General features: G+C 42.4%; 1 protein-coding gene and 1 pseudogene across 1 annotated transcript; one reads left to right on the top strand and one right to left on the bottom strand.

Moving 5' to 3' along the window:
- Positions 1–287: 287 nt before the first annotated feature.
- Positions 288–9547, top strand: LOC136484150 (sister-chromatid cohesion protein 3-like). Its single transcript, XM_066481349.1, has 22 exons — positions 288–440; positions 540–696; positions 1053–1165; positions 1250–1342; positions 1508–1671; positions 1759–1995; positions 2429–2573; positions 2669–2847; positions 3280–3425; positions 3511–3638; positions 3740–3913; positions 5346–5507; positions 5595–5795; positions 5867–6004; positions 6088–6288; positions 6396–6540; positions 7215–7321; positions 7473–7613; positions 8305–8570; positions 8650–8774; positions 8866–9174; positions 9299–9547. The coding sequence occupies exons 1-22, from the start codon at positions 408–410 to the stop codon at positions 9310–9312; spliced, it is 3378 nt and encodes a 1125-aa protein (XP_066337446.1). The 5' UTR covers positions 288–407; the 3' UTR covers positions 9313–9547.
- Positions 9548–12019: 2472 nt separating this feature from the next.
- Positions 12020–12833, bottom strand: LOC136484158 (uncharacterized; annotated as a pseudogene).
- Positions 12834–17907: the final 5074 nt, after the last annotated feature.

Genomic DNA, 17907 nt, shown 5'->3' with positions numbered 1-17907 from the left:
ATTACACATGAGAGCAAATAGCTGACCTTCCTGCATTACGTTGGGCGTTTTTCAGTGTAGTTTGTTTCTCTCCTGATCTGTAGTCATCCCAAACACACCTACCGAGTTTTTTCAGTGAAGATGGTGTCTCACTTGATTTGCAGTTTTGCACCCAGAAGGCAAGAAATCTCACCCATAACATCTTTCCGTATCCGTGACTGCAAGACGTATTTCAATAGACCTCTAGGCTTACGTCTTCTCATTCCCCTCTTCGTGGCTCCGTCGGTCCGACCCCGACCCACGCAGGCACACGGCCACGCCCATCTCGACTGCCAGCTCGCCTTCTTTTCCATTTTCCCCTCCCAAACGGCCCCCCAAAATCCTCTCCTAGGGTTTGCCCACTTCCCTGCCGCGAGATCCAAACACCAATGGAGGAGACGCTCGCCTTGCTCCGCCGCCCGGTAAGTCTCCGCCGCGCTGGCCGGACCCCGTATTAGCTGCGATTCCTACCAGTGTGTTTGGCTGAATTTTGTTTTGTGGGTGTGTGGTTCGTGCTGCAGAAGCGCCGAGGCCGCCCGCCGCGGCCGCGGGAGGAGTACCACCACGCGGACTTCGAGGATGTGGCCGAGGCGGATGGGCTCGCGCCGCCTCAGTCCAAGCGGAAGCGCGCCGCCTCCGCCGCCGCCGCCGCGTCCCTGGAGGACCAGCCACTCATCGGTCTGTGACCCGTCCACGCCCTCTCTCTCTCTCGCTCGCTCTCCCCCGTTCTGATGAAGCATATCGGTTCATGGTAGAGAATGGTACCGAGGCTCCCTTGGAAAACATTAGAGTTAGTATTTAAAATCCCAGCCAATATGGTAGCCCTGGACCTAGTTCTACCATGTCCCACTTACACATGATGAGCAGGGTATTCTAGTAAGAAGGCTTCAGCTGACCAGTTTACTGGTTACCATTTGAGCGTTTATTAAGGGATATAACTAATTGGAACATGCCTGAACTAAATCTCTTTTAGTAACTATATAATCTTTCACCTGTATGAATTTTTTTAATTCGTACTATCTTGCAACTTGCAGATATTATCAAACATAATGGCAGGCTGATCAGCCATGCTGTCAAAAGGTTGGTTGAGGATTACGAGTCAAAGAAAAATTCGGTGACGTTTCAGATTTTAACAATGCTATTTGAGGTACTAGCACTGATTTTTTTGTGTTTTTTGGTCTTGGTTCTCCTGCTGCATTAGTTGATAAACCTATGAATCTTATTATGGCAGGCTTGTGGTGCCAAGCATGAGATTTATCCTGACTACCTTCGCGAGTCTGATGTGGATGACATTGTGGTGTCTCTTGTTGACCTAGCTAGGAAAGTATCCTTTTGTGACTTGTTCAGAAGAGTGAACAGAGAATCATCGTCTGTAATCTGATTGATTGTCCAATATTCATATTGACCGTATCATGTGTATTGCCCTCCGCTCAAACTAATATGTATGTTTTCTTTTGAGTGAATTTGCGATACCTTAACTTGAAATTAGGGTCTGGTGGAAGATAATTACAACTCAAAGCATAAGGATCTCAAAAACTTCAAAGAGAACCTGGTTTCTTTTTGGGATAGCTTAGTGCTTGAATGCCAGAATGGCCCATTGTTTGATGACCTCTTGTTCCAAAAAATCAAAGACTATGTGGTTGCTCTGTCATGGTAATTTGGGCTTACTTCCCCCCTCCCTCCCTGCCCCGTTGCACTGTATGCATGTATTTAACATGCTTATTACTTGGTGTATCTTAGTGCTCCTCCAAGGGTATATCGCCAAGTAGCTTCATTGATTGGGCTCCAGCTTGTAACGTCATTCATATCTGTTGCTAAGACTCTGAGCGGACAACGCGAGACCACTCAAAGGCAGCTGAATGCGGAGAAGAAAAAGCAAAGTGATGGACCACTTATTGAATCTCTCAACAATAGATTAGCCCTTACTCATGCAAACATTACATACTTGGAGGAATTGATGCGGAAGATATTCGGCGGGTGAGACCTTGTACAAAACACGTGTAATTGTACTCTACTATACATATTTGTTTTTTTCTTAGTACCACTAACACCCTTCTCCAGACCCCGCACAGAGCGGGAGCTCTCAGCACTAGGTACGCCCTTTTTTTTACATATGAAATTATTTCACACGCGCCCAAATAAAGTTGCAAGCATTTGATGTTTCAATATGGTTGTCCTGCTGTATGCTTTGGGAAATTTGTTGTTAGTTGGTATTGTTTTGTTATCTTCTCTTTGGGCCCTCAGTATACTTGGTGGTGATGTATGTCGGTGTTGCATTGCCTGTCAGGGCTTGAAGCCTGATTTTTTTAATATGTATATAATAGGCAGATCTCCTGCATCTTCATTTCAAAGAAGTATCTGCATTTATGTTGGTTTTTGTGTCTGCTGAATTTCTACTTGTCACATGTAGGTTATTCATGCACCGTTATCGTGATGTTGATCCTGAGATCCGGATGTCCTGTATCAGATCTCTAGGTATTTGGGTTGTCTCCTATCCATCACTTTTTTTGCAAGATATATATTTGAAGTATCTTGGGTGGACACTAAATGACAAGGTAACAGATATTAAGTTCATTTGTTTTTTAGCTTACTAAAGCTTCTATGCGTCTGTGACAATGAAGACTTTATTTTGTGCATTCCATCAATGTAGAATGCTGGAGTTAGGAGGACTTCCATTCTTGCCTTGCAAAGTCTTTATGAAGTGGATGATAACATACCTTCTCTTGGTCTCTTTACTGAGAGGTTTTACACCAGGATGATCCAGCTTGCTGATGATATTGATGTTTCAGTAGCTGTGTCAGCTATAGGGTTGATCAAGCAATTGCTGAGGTGTGTTTTTGCAAGATATACTCTTTTGCACCCTTCTTATCTAGTTTGCTGATTATTTTGCCTGCACATTCATAAGCTAGGTGACTAGGTCAAGGTTCGGGATCTACAGTCTTTGATGGTTTGGCTTGCCAATGAATTCTTTGAACCAGTATAGCTCTTTCATGTTCGATTAACAGTTACATGATGCTTATTCAAACCTTTTGAACTCTGCACTAATTTTATCTGTTGAAAATTAAGTTTAAACAATATTTAGGCTCTTTGACTAACCTAATTTTTGTTGGTAGAAAATTAAGTCCATACAATACTATATGATCTAGTAATGACTAAGAGACGCTATTTCTTAAGTCATTTAATCATCTTACACTAGGTACCATGAGAACAGTGTTTTTGTTCTTAAAACAAATGAAATATATATTGTTCTTTCTTTTCCAGGCATCAACTGTTGAGTGATGATGATTTGGGCCCACTATATGATCTTCTCATTGATGAGCCTCCAATGATTAGGCGTGCGATTGGTGAGTTAGTTTATGATCACCTAATAGCACAAAACATCAAGACCTCTCATCCCGGAGCTAGAGGTACTTTCTTCTACAAGCTTTCTATACTTCAAAGTAGGGTTCTATCAAACTACTTGGTCAGTTATTAATTATATTCTTATTCCAGATGGGGAAAATGAACCTTCTGAGGTCCATATTGGTCGAATGCTGCAAATCCTTAGGGAATTTTCAGATGACCCAGTCCTCAGTTCATACGTCATTGATGATATTTGGGATGACATGAAGGCGATGAAAGTATGCTCTACAAATTTGATTAACTTTATCCTTGAAAAGAATTATCATGTATTGTTGTCAGTGAGCCATTCCTGATGCAACTGAAATATTTTGATTTTTAGGATTGGAGGTGTATAGTTTCTGTGCTTCTTGATGAAAATCCTGCAATTGAGCTTACTGACATGGATGGAACAAATCTAGTTCGCATGCTGCATGCCTCTGCAAGGAAGGCTGTTGGGGAAAGAATAGTTCCTGCAGTGGACAACAGAAAGCTGTACTACAATAAAGGCCAAAAGGTGTCTAGTCCATTTCTGGTTCATTTTCACTTTAATAAATTTGTTAATGATTGGCAGTGTTATCAAGTTGTCCAATTAATCACGATTAATCGTCCTAGTTGGTATCCTGGACTCGACTAGGGGCTACAACTCGATTAGGCCAATTAGTCTCCTGGTCGACTAGGGGGTGGACAACCAGAAACAGAATGGAATTGCTGGGCAGTGTAGGACATGGGCTACATCTGTGATGGCTTAGGCCACTTCGGCTCATGTTTTTCAGCCCAATTTGCAACTGTACATACAGCCACCACCCTAGAGTTATCTTCATGCTAGATTTGTGCTCTAGAACATATAGTATATTAGTATATATTTGGTATGTTAGTCCTGGTATATATATAAGGATGCCTAGGGGACAACTAGGACCGACCAGTGACCACTAATCGCCCTGGCTGATGACTAATTGTGACTAGTTGCTTGGTCGATCCCATAGCGATTAGGATCGACTAGACGACTTGCTAACACTGATGATTAGTAGTTCTATTCTTGATGGTTTGTGGCATTGCCTCATTAGTGTTCTTTATTCCAGTACCAGCTTGGGAGATATTATAGGTCTTCAAGCATTCCACTCAGAAACTACTTTAATTTTGTTAAATACTGACAATGTCTTCAATTTGGTTCCGGAATAAATATTCTGTTTGAATAGGTAAATGATTATGTAGGTAATATTAGTTGTATAAGTGAATTTTCTGAACTTCAGGATATCTCTTAGTATTCCTTACCTCTACCTGGTTACTTTTAAGGAGTTCTGGGTATGCCTATTTGGGGAGTAACTGTCATCTGTGTTGGGTTTAGGGTTGAATCGGTCTGCTTCTAGGTGCAGATGGGCTGACATGTATGCTGGTTGCAAGAGAGCAGGGTCCCTGTAATTTTGATTGAGCATGCAACCCATTGGTGTATATTGACAGTTCTGCTACTAACCCACCCCAACCCGTCGTAACCAGCATAAACAGTCTGGTCCGGTTCAGTCTGGGTGGGTTGGGTTAGCTTAACCCTTGAACAGCCCTTGTTACTGCTGTAACTGCTAACAGTCTAACACTAGCTTGTTGGAATGTAATGTGTCTGAATAGGTAGGCTTCTCCGGATCAGTTAACTGTTAAACAGTAAATACATTAACTAATTTATTGAATACAAACTTCTTTTTTTCTGATCTTGTGGAAAAATTATTTTAGTTAAAGGTATTTAGATCCTACGGATCTGTACTAAATTACTTTATGTAGTGTTCTTTACCCTTGAAGGCTGCATCTTATATCTGTGTTATTTTCAGATTCTTCCTGATCAACTCCTTGTTAAATATTTTGTTCATGTCATCGATGGTTTTTAAAAAAAATCAATTTACGCTTGACTTTGTTCAATGTTTTTTAGTGCTATTACTCAAACATAAAAGTATTTACAGGAATTATTGGAAAATAGCAGGCGTGAAATAACAAGTGCCTTATTGACAAGGTATCCACAGCTTTTAAGAAAATTCATATCTGACAAAGCTAAGATATCACCCCTAGTTGATATGATGACTCTTTTGAAACTTGAGTTGTATTCATACAAAAGGCAAGAGAAGGTCAGTGTCAAAGCTATATATTTTTTTTCCTTCTGTTTATGCTCTTCTGCTGAACTTGTTGCTAATAATTTCTTGAATTTGGTTCAGCATTTCAAGACAGCCATAGATCTCATCGCAGATGCTTTCTTTAAACATGGTGAGAAGGGCCCACTGAGATCTTGCATCAAGGCAATTATTTTCTGTAACACCGAGTGCCAGGCTGATCTTAAAGATTATGCTGAAAATAAACTTAAGAATCTTGAAGATGAGTTGGTCTTGAAAGTCAGAACTGCAATCAAGGAAGTAGAGGTACACATTATTCATTCTATTTTTTCCTGAACTGAAGTAATGAGGGTAATACGATACAATTGTCATTACAGGCAGGTGATGATGAATACTCCCTCTTGGTTAATTTGAAGCGGCTTTATGAACTTCAGCTGTCAAAACCTGTCAAGAATGATAGTTTATTTGAGGATATGTACCGAATCCTTGCTCATCTTAGGGATATGGATAATGAGGTGTGAACACTTTGTTTTTGATGATTAGCTCTCATCTCTGCAGAATTGATAGCACATTGAGCTGATGTTTTCATCAATTTTAGGTGAAGAGCTTTCTCCTCCTCAATATGCACCTTCAAGTAGCTTGGTCCCTTCATGCAATTGATGGTGAAAACCCATCTGAAACATGTATTGATGAACTTTTATCAAAGCAAAGCTCACTTTTTGATCAACTCTATTATTATTTAGTGGTACTGCCCACTTATCAGAAAGAGGGGAGGAGCACCACTGTACTTTCATGCAGAGTAAGTCTTGTGATTTCTGAACGTAAAAAATATCAGGAACATGTTGGTGTATCTCCATGGTTACATTGGATTGGACTAATTGACTTATTAGTTTGTTTTGTTTTTAGGTCTGCATCATTACTGCAGAGATGTGGTGCTTGTTTAAGAAGTCAAAATATTCTTCGACAAGACTAGAGAGTCTGGGTTATCTCCCACAGTCAGATATGGTTCAGAAGTTCTGGAAACTATGTGAACAACAGCTCAATATATCAGGTCTTGCTATGGGACACACACTCCTGCCTTGAATTGCAAAATAGGGTGTTTTCATGATCTTAGCAGTTTTACTAAGTATGTGTCTATTATGTTTTTTATTAGGAAAAAGTCCATATTACTCCCTCCGAGTTTGGCCTATGTCCAAATAACCCCTCAAACTAACATTTGGTTCAATTTACTCCCTCCAACTATTTAAGTTGGTCCAACTAACACCTAAAAGTGTTTTTTCTTTTTTTGTTTCTCTATGTACAAATTATATTTTAGTTTCAAATTTTGTGAGATGATAGAGGACATTGTATTTTGTATTAGAAAAATGCACCTATGAATTATTCATCATTATGTTTTATACGATATTGTATTTCCAGTGTTAATTTATTATTAAATTTCCTAAGCTATCAAAATAGTGGCAAAAAGTTAAAGATATATTTTTCTAACATAACTTATGATGTTCTCTATCATATCACAAAAGTTGATATTAAGACTCAACTAATACGTGGAAAAACAAAAATAACAAACCATGTTAAGGGGTAAACTAGACCAACCGAAATAGTTGGAGGGAGTAAATTGAACCAAATGTAAGTTTAGGGGGTAATCTGGACATATGACAAACTCAAGGGGAGTAATTTGGACTTTTTCTTTCTGATTATTTAAATTGATTAAATATCTGTGCTCAGATGAAACAGAAGATGAAGATGCAAATGAAGAATATATTGAAGACACAAACAGGGATGCTGTCATGATTGCAGCTGCAAAGCTAGTGCTCGCTGATACAGTATCAAAGGTTTGTGCTGCATTTTCATCCTGTGATAAAGTTCTCAAGCTTTGTACTTCCAACTACAGTTGTGGCAATTAATCATTATTTGCAAAATATTGGTTGCTTTTAATTGTTCCTTAACCAGTCAAGTAAATTTTCATTGCTCTTCTGTTTGCAGGATTATCTTGGTCCAGAGATTGTTTCTCACTATGTATCTCATGGAGCAAGTACAACAGAGATAATCAAACAACTAATTACTTCTCTAAAGAAAAACACAAACTTTGACATGGGAGCTCTATTTTTTGAGGCGCTGAAAAGGGTAAATATATAATGATTATTATTAGTAACTATGCATGTAAAATACATATCGATAAGTATGTATGAGTGATATTAATTATTTTTAACTTTTTTTTTGTATGAACAATGATATTTGTTCTCCTGCAGTTATGAACTAATCAGCTTGTTCCAAACGTCATATATTTAAAAACAGAGTGTTGTTATTTTATTATTATTAGCCAATCCCCCAAAGAAATATTAAATAATACTGTAACTGCTTTGGAGAACTCAGTCGATCATGCATCGTCATGGATGTACATCAGCTATCTATAAAACAAGTGAAACTGAAGATGAAGAGCAGCAACTGCTAATCTCATTGAAATATCTATACTGATTTCCTATGACTATCCGGTCCGTCCTGGCAAAGAAGTATCACCCCATAATATCTGCAACTAAACTCTAAGATTATACCAAAGATTTTTTCTAGAATTTCTAGTTTAAGTATACAAGTGATCTGAATTAAAAATTGACACCTTATTCTATTTTACTGGTGAGAGTACTTATGCCTCCTTTAGCTTGTTTTTGTCAGCGTGGTTTTCACTCTTGGTTCATTGTTTTAGATATTTCCTGACTGGAATTTAAGAATATTGCTTCTATAAGTGTACCAGTTAATCTTGGTATTTGCATTTGAGTTTGTGTATGAGTAAATATTTCTATATTTTCCATCCATGTAGGCATATGAACGTTACATGGCCCATGTTCACGACGGAGAAAACCTAATCCTGACTGGCAAGTCTTATTCAGAATGTCAAGATCTTGCTAGTCGTCTTGCAGGGTCCTATGTTGGGGCCGCTCGCATTAAAAACAAGTCAGATATCCTGAAGATTATCCAAGATGGTGTTTCTTTTGCTTTTGTCGATCTTCCAAATCAATTGTCGTTCCTTGAGGCTTCTCTTCTGCCATTTGTTTCTAAACTTCAGTCGTCAGATATTCCAGATATGTATGGGTTATTGGATTGCATGCTTCTTAGTTCTTTGCTTGCTTCTAATTATTAATTTGAGCTATCACTTTTCTTGTAGTCTGGCAGATGTAGAGAAGAGGACTCAAGATACCAATATGGTTGGAGATCAAGGTGCTTGGCGCCCATTTTTTACATTCGTAGAGCACCTACGTGATAAACATGCGAAGAATGAGGTTTTGCATGGTGTGTTAAACTACTTTCCTTTGTTGACTGTGCTCGTCTTTTTGTCTTGATATTGTGCCTGATACTCTGATTTTTCTCCGTCCATATCTAGAGGAAGAGGAAAAACCTGTGAGGCGACGGGGCCGTCCAAGAAAAGTTAGAGATGTGCCAGATGCACCAGATCTACACAGTGCTCGGGATGTACGTGGGAAGAAACTTTTTAGAGATGAAGGGCACAATTCTAGTGGCGAGGAGTCTATCAGTGCATCTGACCATCAGGGTCATGGTGAAGATGAAGACAGCGACGGCGATGCAGATCAGCCCTTAATCAACACGATCAGGTCTTCCGCCGTCAAACTACGATCCTTGAAGGTCTCTCAACAGGGAACAAGCAGCCACAAAGGGGTCCCTGGCCCATCAGGTACATTTCAGAAATTTTCCCTCTTACATTGGATGTCTTGAACTCTTGATGAAGGCGGAGAATAATGAATGTAGGATGTTCTCATTCTGCTTTTGCACATCCTAACCAGAACATGTAATTTCAGGTAGCAATAGCTGAGAGGATGCGTGCAGTACCGCAGATTGCTGGTGATGATTCCCAGACTTTGGACGACAAATTCAAGCAGCACAGTGGGCTGGCACTAACATCAGTTTGACGAGGACATCAGTCCACGGGGAGCTGCATCTAATTGCTTAGGCACTGTACATGATTTGCACTTAGGTGCTGACTCCCTTTGTAGAAAATACTTTTGACATGTATTTCTAAATAAGTTTACAACAACAACAACAACAAAGCCTTTAAGTCCCAAACAAGTTGGGGTAGGCTAGAGTTGAAACCCAACAGAAACAATCAAGGTTCAGGCACGTGAATAGCTGTCTTCCAAGCACTCCTATCTAAGGCTAAGTCTTTGGGTATATTCCATCCTTTCAAGTCTCCTTTTATTGCCTCTACCCAAGTCAACTTCGGTCTTCCTCTGCCTCTCTTCACGTTACTATCCTGACTTAGGATTCCACTACGCACCGGTGCATCTGGAGGTCTCCGTTGCACATGTCCAAACCATCTCAACCGGTGTTGGACAAGCTTTTCTTCAATTGGCGCTACCCCTAATCTCTCACGTATATCATCGTTCCGAACTCGATCCCTTCTTGTATGCCCGCAAATCCAACGCAACATACGCATTTCCGCGACACTTAGCTGTTGAATATGTCGTCTTTTCGTAGGCCAACATTCTGCACCATACAACATAGCAGGTCTAATCGCCGTCCTATAAAACTTGCCTTTTAGCTTCTGTGGTACCCTTTTGTCACATAGGACACCAGACGCTTGCCGCCACTTCATCCACCCTGCTTTGATTCTATGGCTAACATCTTCATCAATATCCCCGTCCCTCTGTAGCATTGATCCTAAATATCGAAAGGTATCCATCCTAGGCACTACTTGACCTTCCAAACTAATATCTTCCTCCTCCCGAGTAGTAGTGCCGAAGTCACATCTCATATACTCAGTTTTAGTTCTACTAAGTCTAAAACCTTTGGACTCCAAAGTCTCCCGCCATAACTCCAGTTTCTGATTCACTCCTGTCCGGCTTTCATCAACTAGCACTACATCGTCCGCGAAAAGCATACACCAAGGGATGTCCCCTTGTATGTCCCTTGTGACCTCATCCATCACTAAAGCAAACAAATAAGGGCTCAAAGCTGACCCTTGATGTAGTCCTATCCTAATCGGAAAGTCATCTGTGTCTCCATCACTTGTTCGAACTCTAGTCACAACATTGTTGTACATGTCCTTAATGAGCCCGACGTACTTCGTTGGGACTTTATGTTTGTCCAAAGCCCACCACATAACATTCCTTGGTATTTTATCATAAGCCTTCTCCAAGTCAATAAAAACCATGTGTAGGTCCTTCTTCTTCTCCCTATACCGCTCCATAACTTGTCTTATTAAGAAAATTGCCTCCATGGTTGACCTTCCGGGCATGAAACCAAATTGGTTCATAGAGACCCGCGTTATTGCTCTCAAGCGATGCTCGATAACTCTCTCCCATAGCTTCATAGTATGGCTCATCAACTTAATTCCCCGGTAATTTGTACAACTTTGAATATCTCCTTTATTCTTGTAGATCGGTACCAATATACTTCTCCTCCACTCATCAGGCATCTTGTTCGATCGAAAAATATGGTTGAACAACTTGGTCAACCATACTACAGCTATGTCCCCGAGGCATCTCCACACCTCGATTGGGATACCATCCGGTCCCATCGTCTTACCTCCTTTCATCCTTTTCAACGCCTCTCTGACCTCAGATTCTTGGATTCTCCGCACAAAGCGCCTATTGGTGTCATCAAAAGAGTCATCCAACTGAAAGGTTGTGTCCATATTCTCACCATTGAATAATTTGTCAAAATACTCTTGCCATCGATGTCGGATCTCATCCTCCTTTACCAAGAGATGCTCCCTTTCATCCTTAATGCACTTAACTTGGTTGAAGTCCCGTGTCTTTCTCTCACGAACCCTAGCCATCCTATAAATGTCCTTCTCTCCTTCCTTCGTACTCAAATGTTGGTAAAGATCCTCGTATGCTCTACCCTTTGCCACACTTACAGCTCGCTTTGCAGTCTTCTTTGCCACCTTGTATTTCTCTATGTTGTCCACACTCCTGTCATGATACAAGCGTCTATAACATTCTTTCTTCTCCTTAATAGCCATTTGGACTTCCTCGTTCCACCACCAAGTATCTTTAGCCTCGCGTCCCCTTCCTTTGGTTACTCCACACACCTCTGAGGCTACCTTCCGAATGTTGGTTGCCATCTTGTCCCACATATTGTTTATGTCGTCTTCTTCCTTCCAAGAGCCCTCTTTGATAACCCTTTCCCTAAATACCTCTGACGTCTCCCCTTTCAGTTTCCACCACTTTGTTCTTTCAATCTTAGCTTGTTTATCCCTACGGGCACGCACCTGAAAACGAAAATCTGCCACCAAAAGCTTATGTTGAGAAACAACACACTCCCCTGGTATCACCTTGCAATCCAAGCATGCTCATTTGTCCTTTCTTCTTGCGAGGACAAAGTCAATCTGACTACAGTGTTGTCCGCTACTGAAGGTCACTAGATGAGATTCTCTCTTTCTAAAGTAAGTGTTGGCTATCATCAGGTCAAAAGCTACCGCGAAGTCCAGAACTTCCTCCCCCTCCTGATTCCTACTACCATACCCAAAACCTCCATGAACTGCCTCGAAACCTGCGCTTGTAGTACCTACATGCCCATTAAGATCTCGTCCTATAAAAAGCTTCTCACTACTAGGTATAGCTCTAACCAGGCCATCTAAGTCTTCCTAGAACTGTCTCTTAGCACTCTCGTCGAGGCCTACTTGGGGGGCATACGCACTAATTACGTTCAAGACCATATCACCAACGACAAGCTTGACTAAGATAATCCTATCTCCTTGCCTTCTCACTCCCACCACACCATTCTTGAAGCTCTTATCAATCAAAACTCCTACTCCATTTCTATTCGCGACTGTCCCTGTGTACCAAAGCTTGAAACCTGTATTGTCCACCTCCTTCGCCTTCTGACCCTTCCATTTAGTCTCTTGAACGCATAATATATTTACACGCCTCCTAGTCGCGGTATCAACTAATTCTCTTAACTTACCTGTAAGTGACCCTACATTCCAACTACCTAAACGGATCCTAGTTGGTTCGACTAGCTTCCTTACCCTTCGCACCCGTCGACTCTGATGCGAAGACCCTTGCTCATTTTTCACTACACCCGGGCGCCGATGTAGCGCGCCACTAAGGAAGCGACGACCCGATCCTTGGTTACTTGACACCATGCCCAGATCACGACATGGCGCGTCACGGGGGTGACGACCCGGCCCTTGCCCATTTAACACCATACCCGGGTTCCGATATGGCGCGTCGCTAAGAGGGTTACGCCCCAACGATTTTCTTTCGGGTTTCATCTCCATTTAAGTGGCTAAGTTTTTACATTGGCTCGCCACGCCTAACACAACCCTCCTCCTTTACCAGGGCTTGGGACCTGCTATGCTGGGACACCAAAGGCGCCCCACCATAGGCGGAGTTTACTATATGATATGATTAATCTAATGATACTTCTTTGTTATCATAAATATTAATATATTTTTTATATATACTTGGTTAAACTTGAGATTAGTTGACCTATCGTGGGATGTGCACTTATTTTCAGATTGGTTTGGAGACGAAATGGTATGGGATGATGCCTGCCTATTTTCCGATAGGATCATTCTATTCTCTTTTATTTTGTTGAAAAGATAGATTTATCTTAGTTTTTTTGCATAGATCACCTTTTCGTCACATTGTTAGGCACCGTTAGCCTTGGGTCATACACTCACATCTGAATTACGTGGGCCTCACCTATCATCTTCTTGTTCTTCTTCCGCCTCGTACACCTTGCTTTGAGCTATACGTGCGGGCCTGCAGAAACTCCCTTTGCTGTCCTGTCCGTTGCCACCTAAGCTGTCCGTATGGCCCCGGTCAGCTCCCCATGAAAGAATGTAATTATGAGAATCGTGTCGTTTAATGTAGCTTAAGATTAATTATGTTTGTAGTAAATAGTATTAATATTTATGTCTCTAAATAAATTTATTATAAAAATATATTCGATAACTATTCTAATGATACTTATTTTGTATCATAATTATTAGTATCTTTTTATATAAATTTGATCAAAGTTTAAATAGTTTGACTTCTCATAAAACGAGAATTGTATTCTTTTATAGACGGGAGTACTCTTGCTCAGCTCTGTGCTGCCCCACGCTTGTTACCCATTCCTGTCATACCTCAATCGTCCTTTGCACACCACGTGCCTCTGCCATCCCTGCCTCCACGGCGCCTCTGTCACTCCTCATTTTGTTGTATACCAACTGCCAACCCTAGAGCTACCTCACTAGCTGACGCTTTGCCGCCTCACCTGCCTTGTCAACTGCCTCACCTACAACACGATGTTGCACCACACTTGTCTCGCTAGCCGCGTTGCCCTCAACACGTTGCCACAACAAACGCTGAAAGAGGAAAAAGTCGAATATCCTTCTCCCTTGGATAGGTTCACCTACATCCAGGAATACTTTCTTTTTGGGATGGATCTGTCTCTCACTTGTCCCCAATTTGACATATGTAAAAACAGGTTCACCCCATCCCACCCCACTTGGGCCTCTAACCAAACACATACTTACAGCCTGTTCGCTTGCTCGTAAACGATCGTAAATTTCCAGCCAGGAACAATGTTTTTTTCTCACACCAAACCAGCCAGCAGTAAATAATCCACGATACGATACGGCCTCCCGAACAGGCTGTTAAATCTTAGGACAGAGAGAGGGTCCTGTGCAGCGCCATGGGTCTTCACCATTCTCAACTAACGAAGTTCACACAATTTCAATTGAGTTAGGGACAATCCTGGCCTTGTGACGGAAGAACCGTAGGTGTGTGTTAAGGTTTGAGCTGAAGTGCGTGACTTGCTAGAGCGGGTTGTAGGATGAATTGTGGACATTTCACACCCCTAGGGCGGATGATCTGCACGCCATTTTCTTTGAGAAATCATTTTTGTGTTGTTGGAGTTGTTGGAACACGTGAATTTTTGAACCATGGACAGTCTGCGTAGGTGTGTGTTAAGGTTTGAGCTGAAGTGCATGACTTGCTAGAGCGGGTTGTAGGATGAACTGTGGACGGATGATCTGCACGCCATTTTCTTCGAGAAATCATTTTTGTGTTGTTGGAGTTGTTGGAACACTTGAATTTTTGAACCGTGGACGGTCTGGTCCTTGTAATTGTAAAGGGGATGGTTTGCGACTCTACAACTGTCGACTCTAACAATGATTTGACACAAGAATATAGCCACTGGATAAAACTTTGAACCATCCAAGCCTTTGTATTGAGGATGTTTTGCAAAATAGCCATAGCTAGAAAATGGTTGGGGGGACGGGGTGTTGTTTAAATGTATACCTCTCATGCCATGGAGAGGTCTCTTGACTATTTGGAAACTTACTTGACATGTTTTGAGTCTTCTTCCACCTCTCTCTCACACACACTTTGCTTTGGATTGTATTTTTAGTGAGATTGAGAGCATCCTAGTGCATTGCATCAAGAGTGAGTTTTGTGGCACTAAATAATTTTTAAACAAGTGTCACTAGCTTGTTACTCTTAGAGGTTCACCTTGCTAGATGGCTCGGAGCTTGTGGATCTATGGAGCACTTCAAAGAAGATTGTGTTGTCCCAGAGTTGGTTGTATGAGATTTTGTGCTCACTCGCCAGAGCGATGAAAAACAATTCTATTGGAATCGGGGTATGAAGGTAGGGATGAAAACGGATCGGATACGGACGGATATCAATGATATTACATTTATTTTTATATTTTTGTTTGAATTCAGATTCGAATACGGATAGTATCAACCATGACAGATAGAATAAGATTGGATATATCGACATCATAAATATGCGATTTGAGTATTCGGATACGGATATGGATACAATATCGAATGTTGAATATTCGGACTCGGATATGAAGAGATCTAAACCCCTCTAAACGGATTCGGTCTCGAATGCGTCGAAAAATATCTGTACCTTTTTTCACCCTAGTTGGTACTAACTGGCTCAAGATCAAGTTGTGCCTTAAGAGATGAGCGGTTGAACTTTGAATATCCAACTCAACGTAGATTAGGGATGATCGCAAGTCATCGATACCACAAGATAATTTTTTCGGTTATCTCTTGTGCTCAATTTCCACTATGCAATTCACTTTAAGCACTTAACATGCTTAGACATTAAATTATTGCATTGTCATCCCAAGTTGCCAACCTTCACCTAACTTAGCAAAAATAGTGTTTTGGGGCTCTCTTGTGTTACAAAATAAATTTGTCAAGTGTTTGTGATTTTAGTTGAAACCATCTTGTCGGGTATCAATATTAGGGATACCTGTAAGAAGGAAGCTGATGGCCGCGAACACTAACTCGCCTGGACGGTCAAGAGCGTATTTTGGTCGCGCCCGACCCTGAAGGTACGGGCTCCGTCTCGCCCGTCCTCGAGGGTGCTGGCTCCGTGTCGCCCGACCCTGAGGGTGCGGGCTCCATGTCGCCCGATCCTGAGGGCGCGTGCTCCATCTCGCCAGACCCCTCGAGAGCGAGCTCCGTCATGTCCGACCCCTCGAGCGCGGACTTCGCCTCACCAGACCCCTCGAAGGGGGATTCCGCCTCACCCAACGGGGGTCCGTATCGCCCCAACCACTATGGGTCTAAGAGTATGAACCTAGGGTCAAACTTCTGACACCAGAATAGGAGTAGGCGCGTCTCGAACGTGACCCACGGCCACGACGGGCCATACCTGAGGACTTACGTCGCCAACAGTGTCGGGTGTGCCGGTGCTATGCTACCTAATCCCCGAACGACTTCCGACAGAGGTATCTACTAACCATGTTGCCTGCCAGGACGGAATGGGGCGCCATGACTGGCTGACGACGCCCGCGTATAGTGCTAGTGATGAACAGGGCTACGATGTGGAGCCATCCCCGTCATCGTCTACAGGGCACGGCAAAGCGGCTTAAGGGCTCAATGGCTCAATGAGTTCGACTAGACTCAACTCCATTCGATCCTTCCATCAGAGACTTGGGACCTTCTCCCTCTCTCTCCTGTTTGTAAGCCCTACTACAAACAAGTGCCGGTAACACGAGCAGCCTCAAACTGGATGTAGGGACATTCCCCCCAAACCAGTATAAACACTTATGTCCTTCAAGCACACCATTGAAAGGTCCTAATGGCTAGAGGGGGTGAATAGCCTATTAAAAATTTCTACAACAACACTTAACAAACCAGTTAGATAATTATGAGGCAAAGTAAGTGTTGCGCTAGCCTACTAAAATAGCAAGCCACCTACCACAATTCTAGTTTTTATATAGTTTCTATCCACACAAAAGCTATGACACTACACTAAGTTAATGTGCTCTCAAAGGCTAACTAAAGAGCCACACTAACCAAACTAACAAGCTCTCACAACTAGCTACACTAAAGAGCTTGACAACTAGTTTGCGGTAAAGTAAAGAGAATGAGCAATTTGTTTATACCGCCGTGTCAAGGAAGGACCTAATCAATTACAAGAATGAATACCAATGAAGACTAATCACCTCGGAATCAAATGATGAACACAATGATTTTTTACCGAGGTTCACTTGCTAGCTGGCAAGTTACTCCTTGTTGTGGCGATTCACTCACTTGGAGGTTCACGCGCTAATTGGCATCACACGCTAAACCCTCAATAGGGTGCCTCACAACCAATACAAGATGAGGATCACACAAGCCACGAGCAATCCACTAGAGTACCTTTTGGCTCTCCGCCGGGGAAAGGTCAAGAACCCCTCACAATCACCACGATCAGAGCCGGAGACAATCACCAACCTCCGCTCGATGATCCTCACTGCTCCAAGCGGTCTAGGTGGCGGCAACCACCAAGAGAAACAAGTGAATCCTATAGCAAAACACGAGCACCAAGTGCCTCTAGATGCAATCACTCAAGCAATGCACTTGGATTCTCTCCCAATCTCACAAAGATGATGAATCAATGATGGAGATGAGTGGGAGGGCTTTGGCTAAGCTCACAAGGTTGCTATGTCAATGCAAATGGCCAAGAGAGTGAGCTTGAGCTGCCCATGGGGCTTAAATAGAAGCCCCCATGAAATAGAGTTGTTGTACCCCTTCACTGGGCACAACATGGGGTGACCGAACGCTCCGGTCATATTGACCGAACGCTAGACCCCAGCGTCCGATCATGCGATGCGTGCCATGTGTCCCCTCTCTTCAAATGTTGATCACCCGATCTCAACGGTCAAGTGATGACCGGACGCAGCAGCTCAAAGTGACCGGATGCTGAACCCCAGCATCCGGTCGTTTCCAGTAAGCATCCAGAGATGACTTTTCATGACCGGACACACCCAGCGTCCAGTCACTCGGCGACTCCTCTGTCCATTGCCACGTCAGCAGGACTAGATGCACCCTATCAGCGTTCGGTCATTGAGTGACCCAGCGTTCGATCAGAGACCAACGATGCGCGCCCTCTGCTGCCACTGACCAGACACGCCGGTCCAACCAAGACCAGCGTCCAGTCACTTACAGTGACCTCCGTCTTTTCTG

Source organism: Miscanthus floridulus, chromosome 9 (assembly GCF_019320115.1).
Source record: "Miscanthus floridulus cultivar M001 chromosome 9, ASM1932011v1, whole genome shotgun sequence".
Taxonomy (NCBI): domain Eukaryota; kingdom Viridiplantae; phylum Streptophyta; class Magnoliopsida; order Poales; family Poaceae; genus Miscanthus; species Miscanthus floridulus.
This window is presented reverse-complemented; position numbering and strand designations above follow the sequence as displayed.

Bases quoted from the DNA above. Each gene is read 5' to 3' on its own strand.
- LOC136484150 (XM_066481349.1), top strand. From the start codon at position 408: ATGGAGGAGACGCTCGCCTTGCTCCGCCGCCCG. The intron at 1,343-1,507 runs GTATCCTTTTGT...ACTTGAAATTAG, and splicing joins TTGTTGACCTAGCTAGGAAA to GGTCTGGTGGAAGATAATTA. The intron at 6,289-6,395 runs GTAAGTCTTGTG...TTTTGTTTTTAG, and splicing joins CCACTGTACTTTCATGCAGA to GTCTGCATCATTACTGCAGA.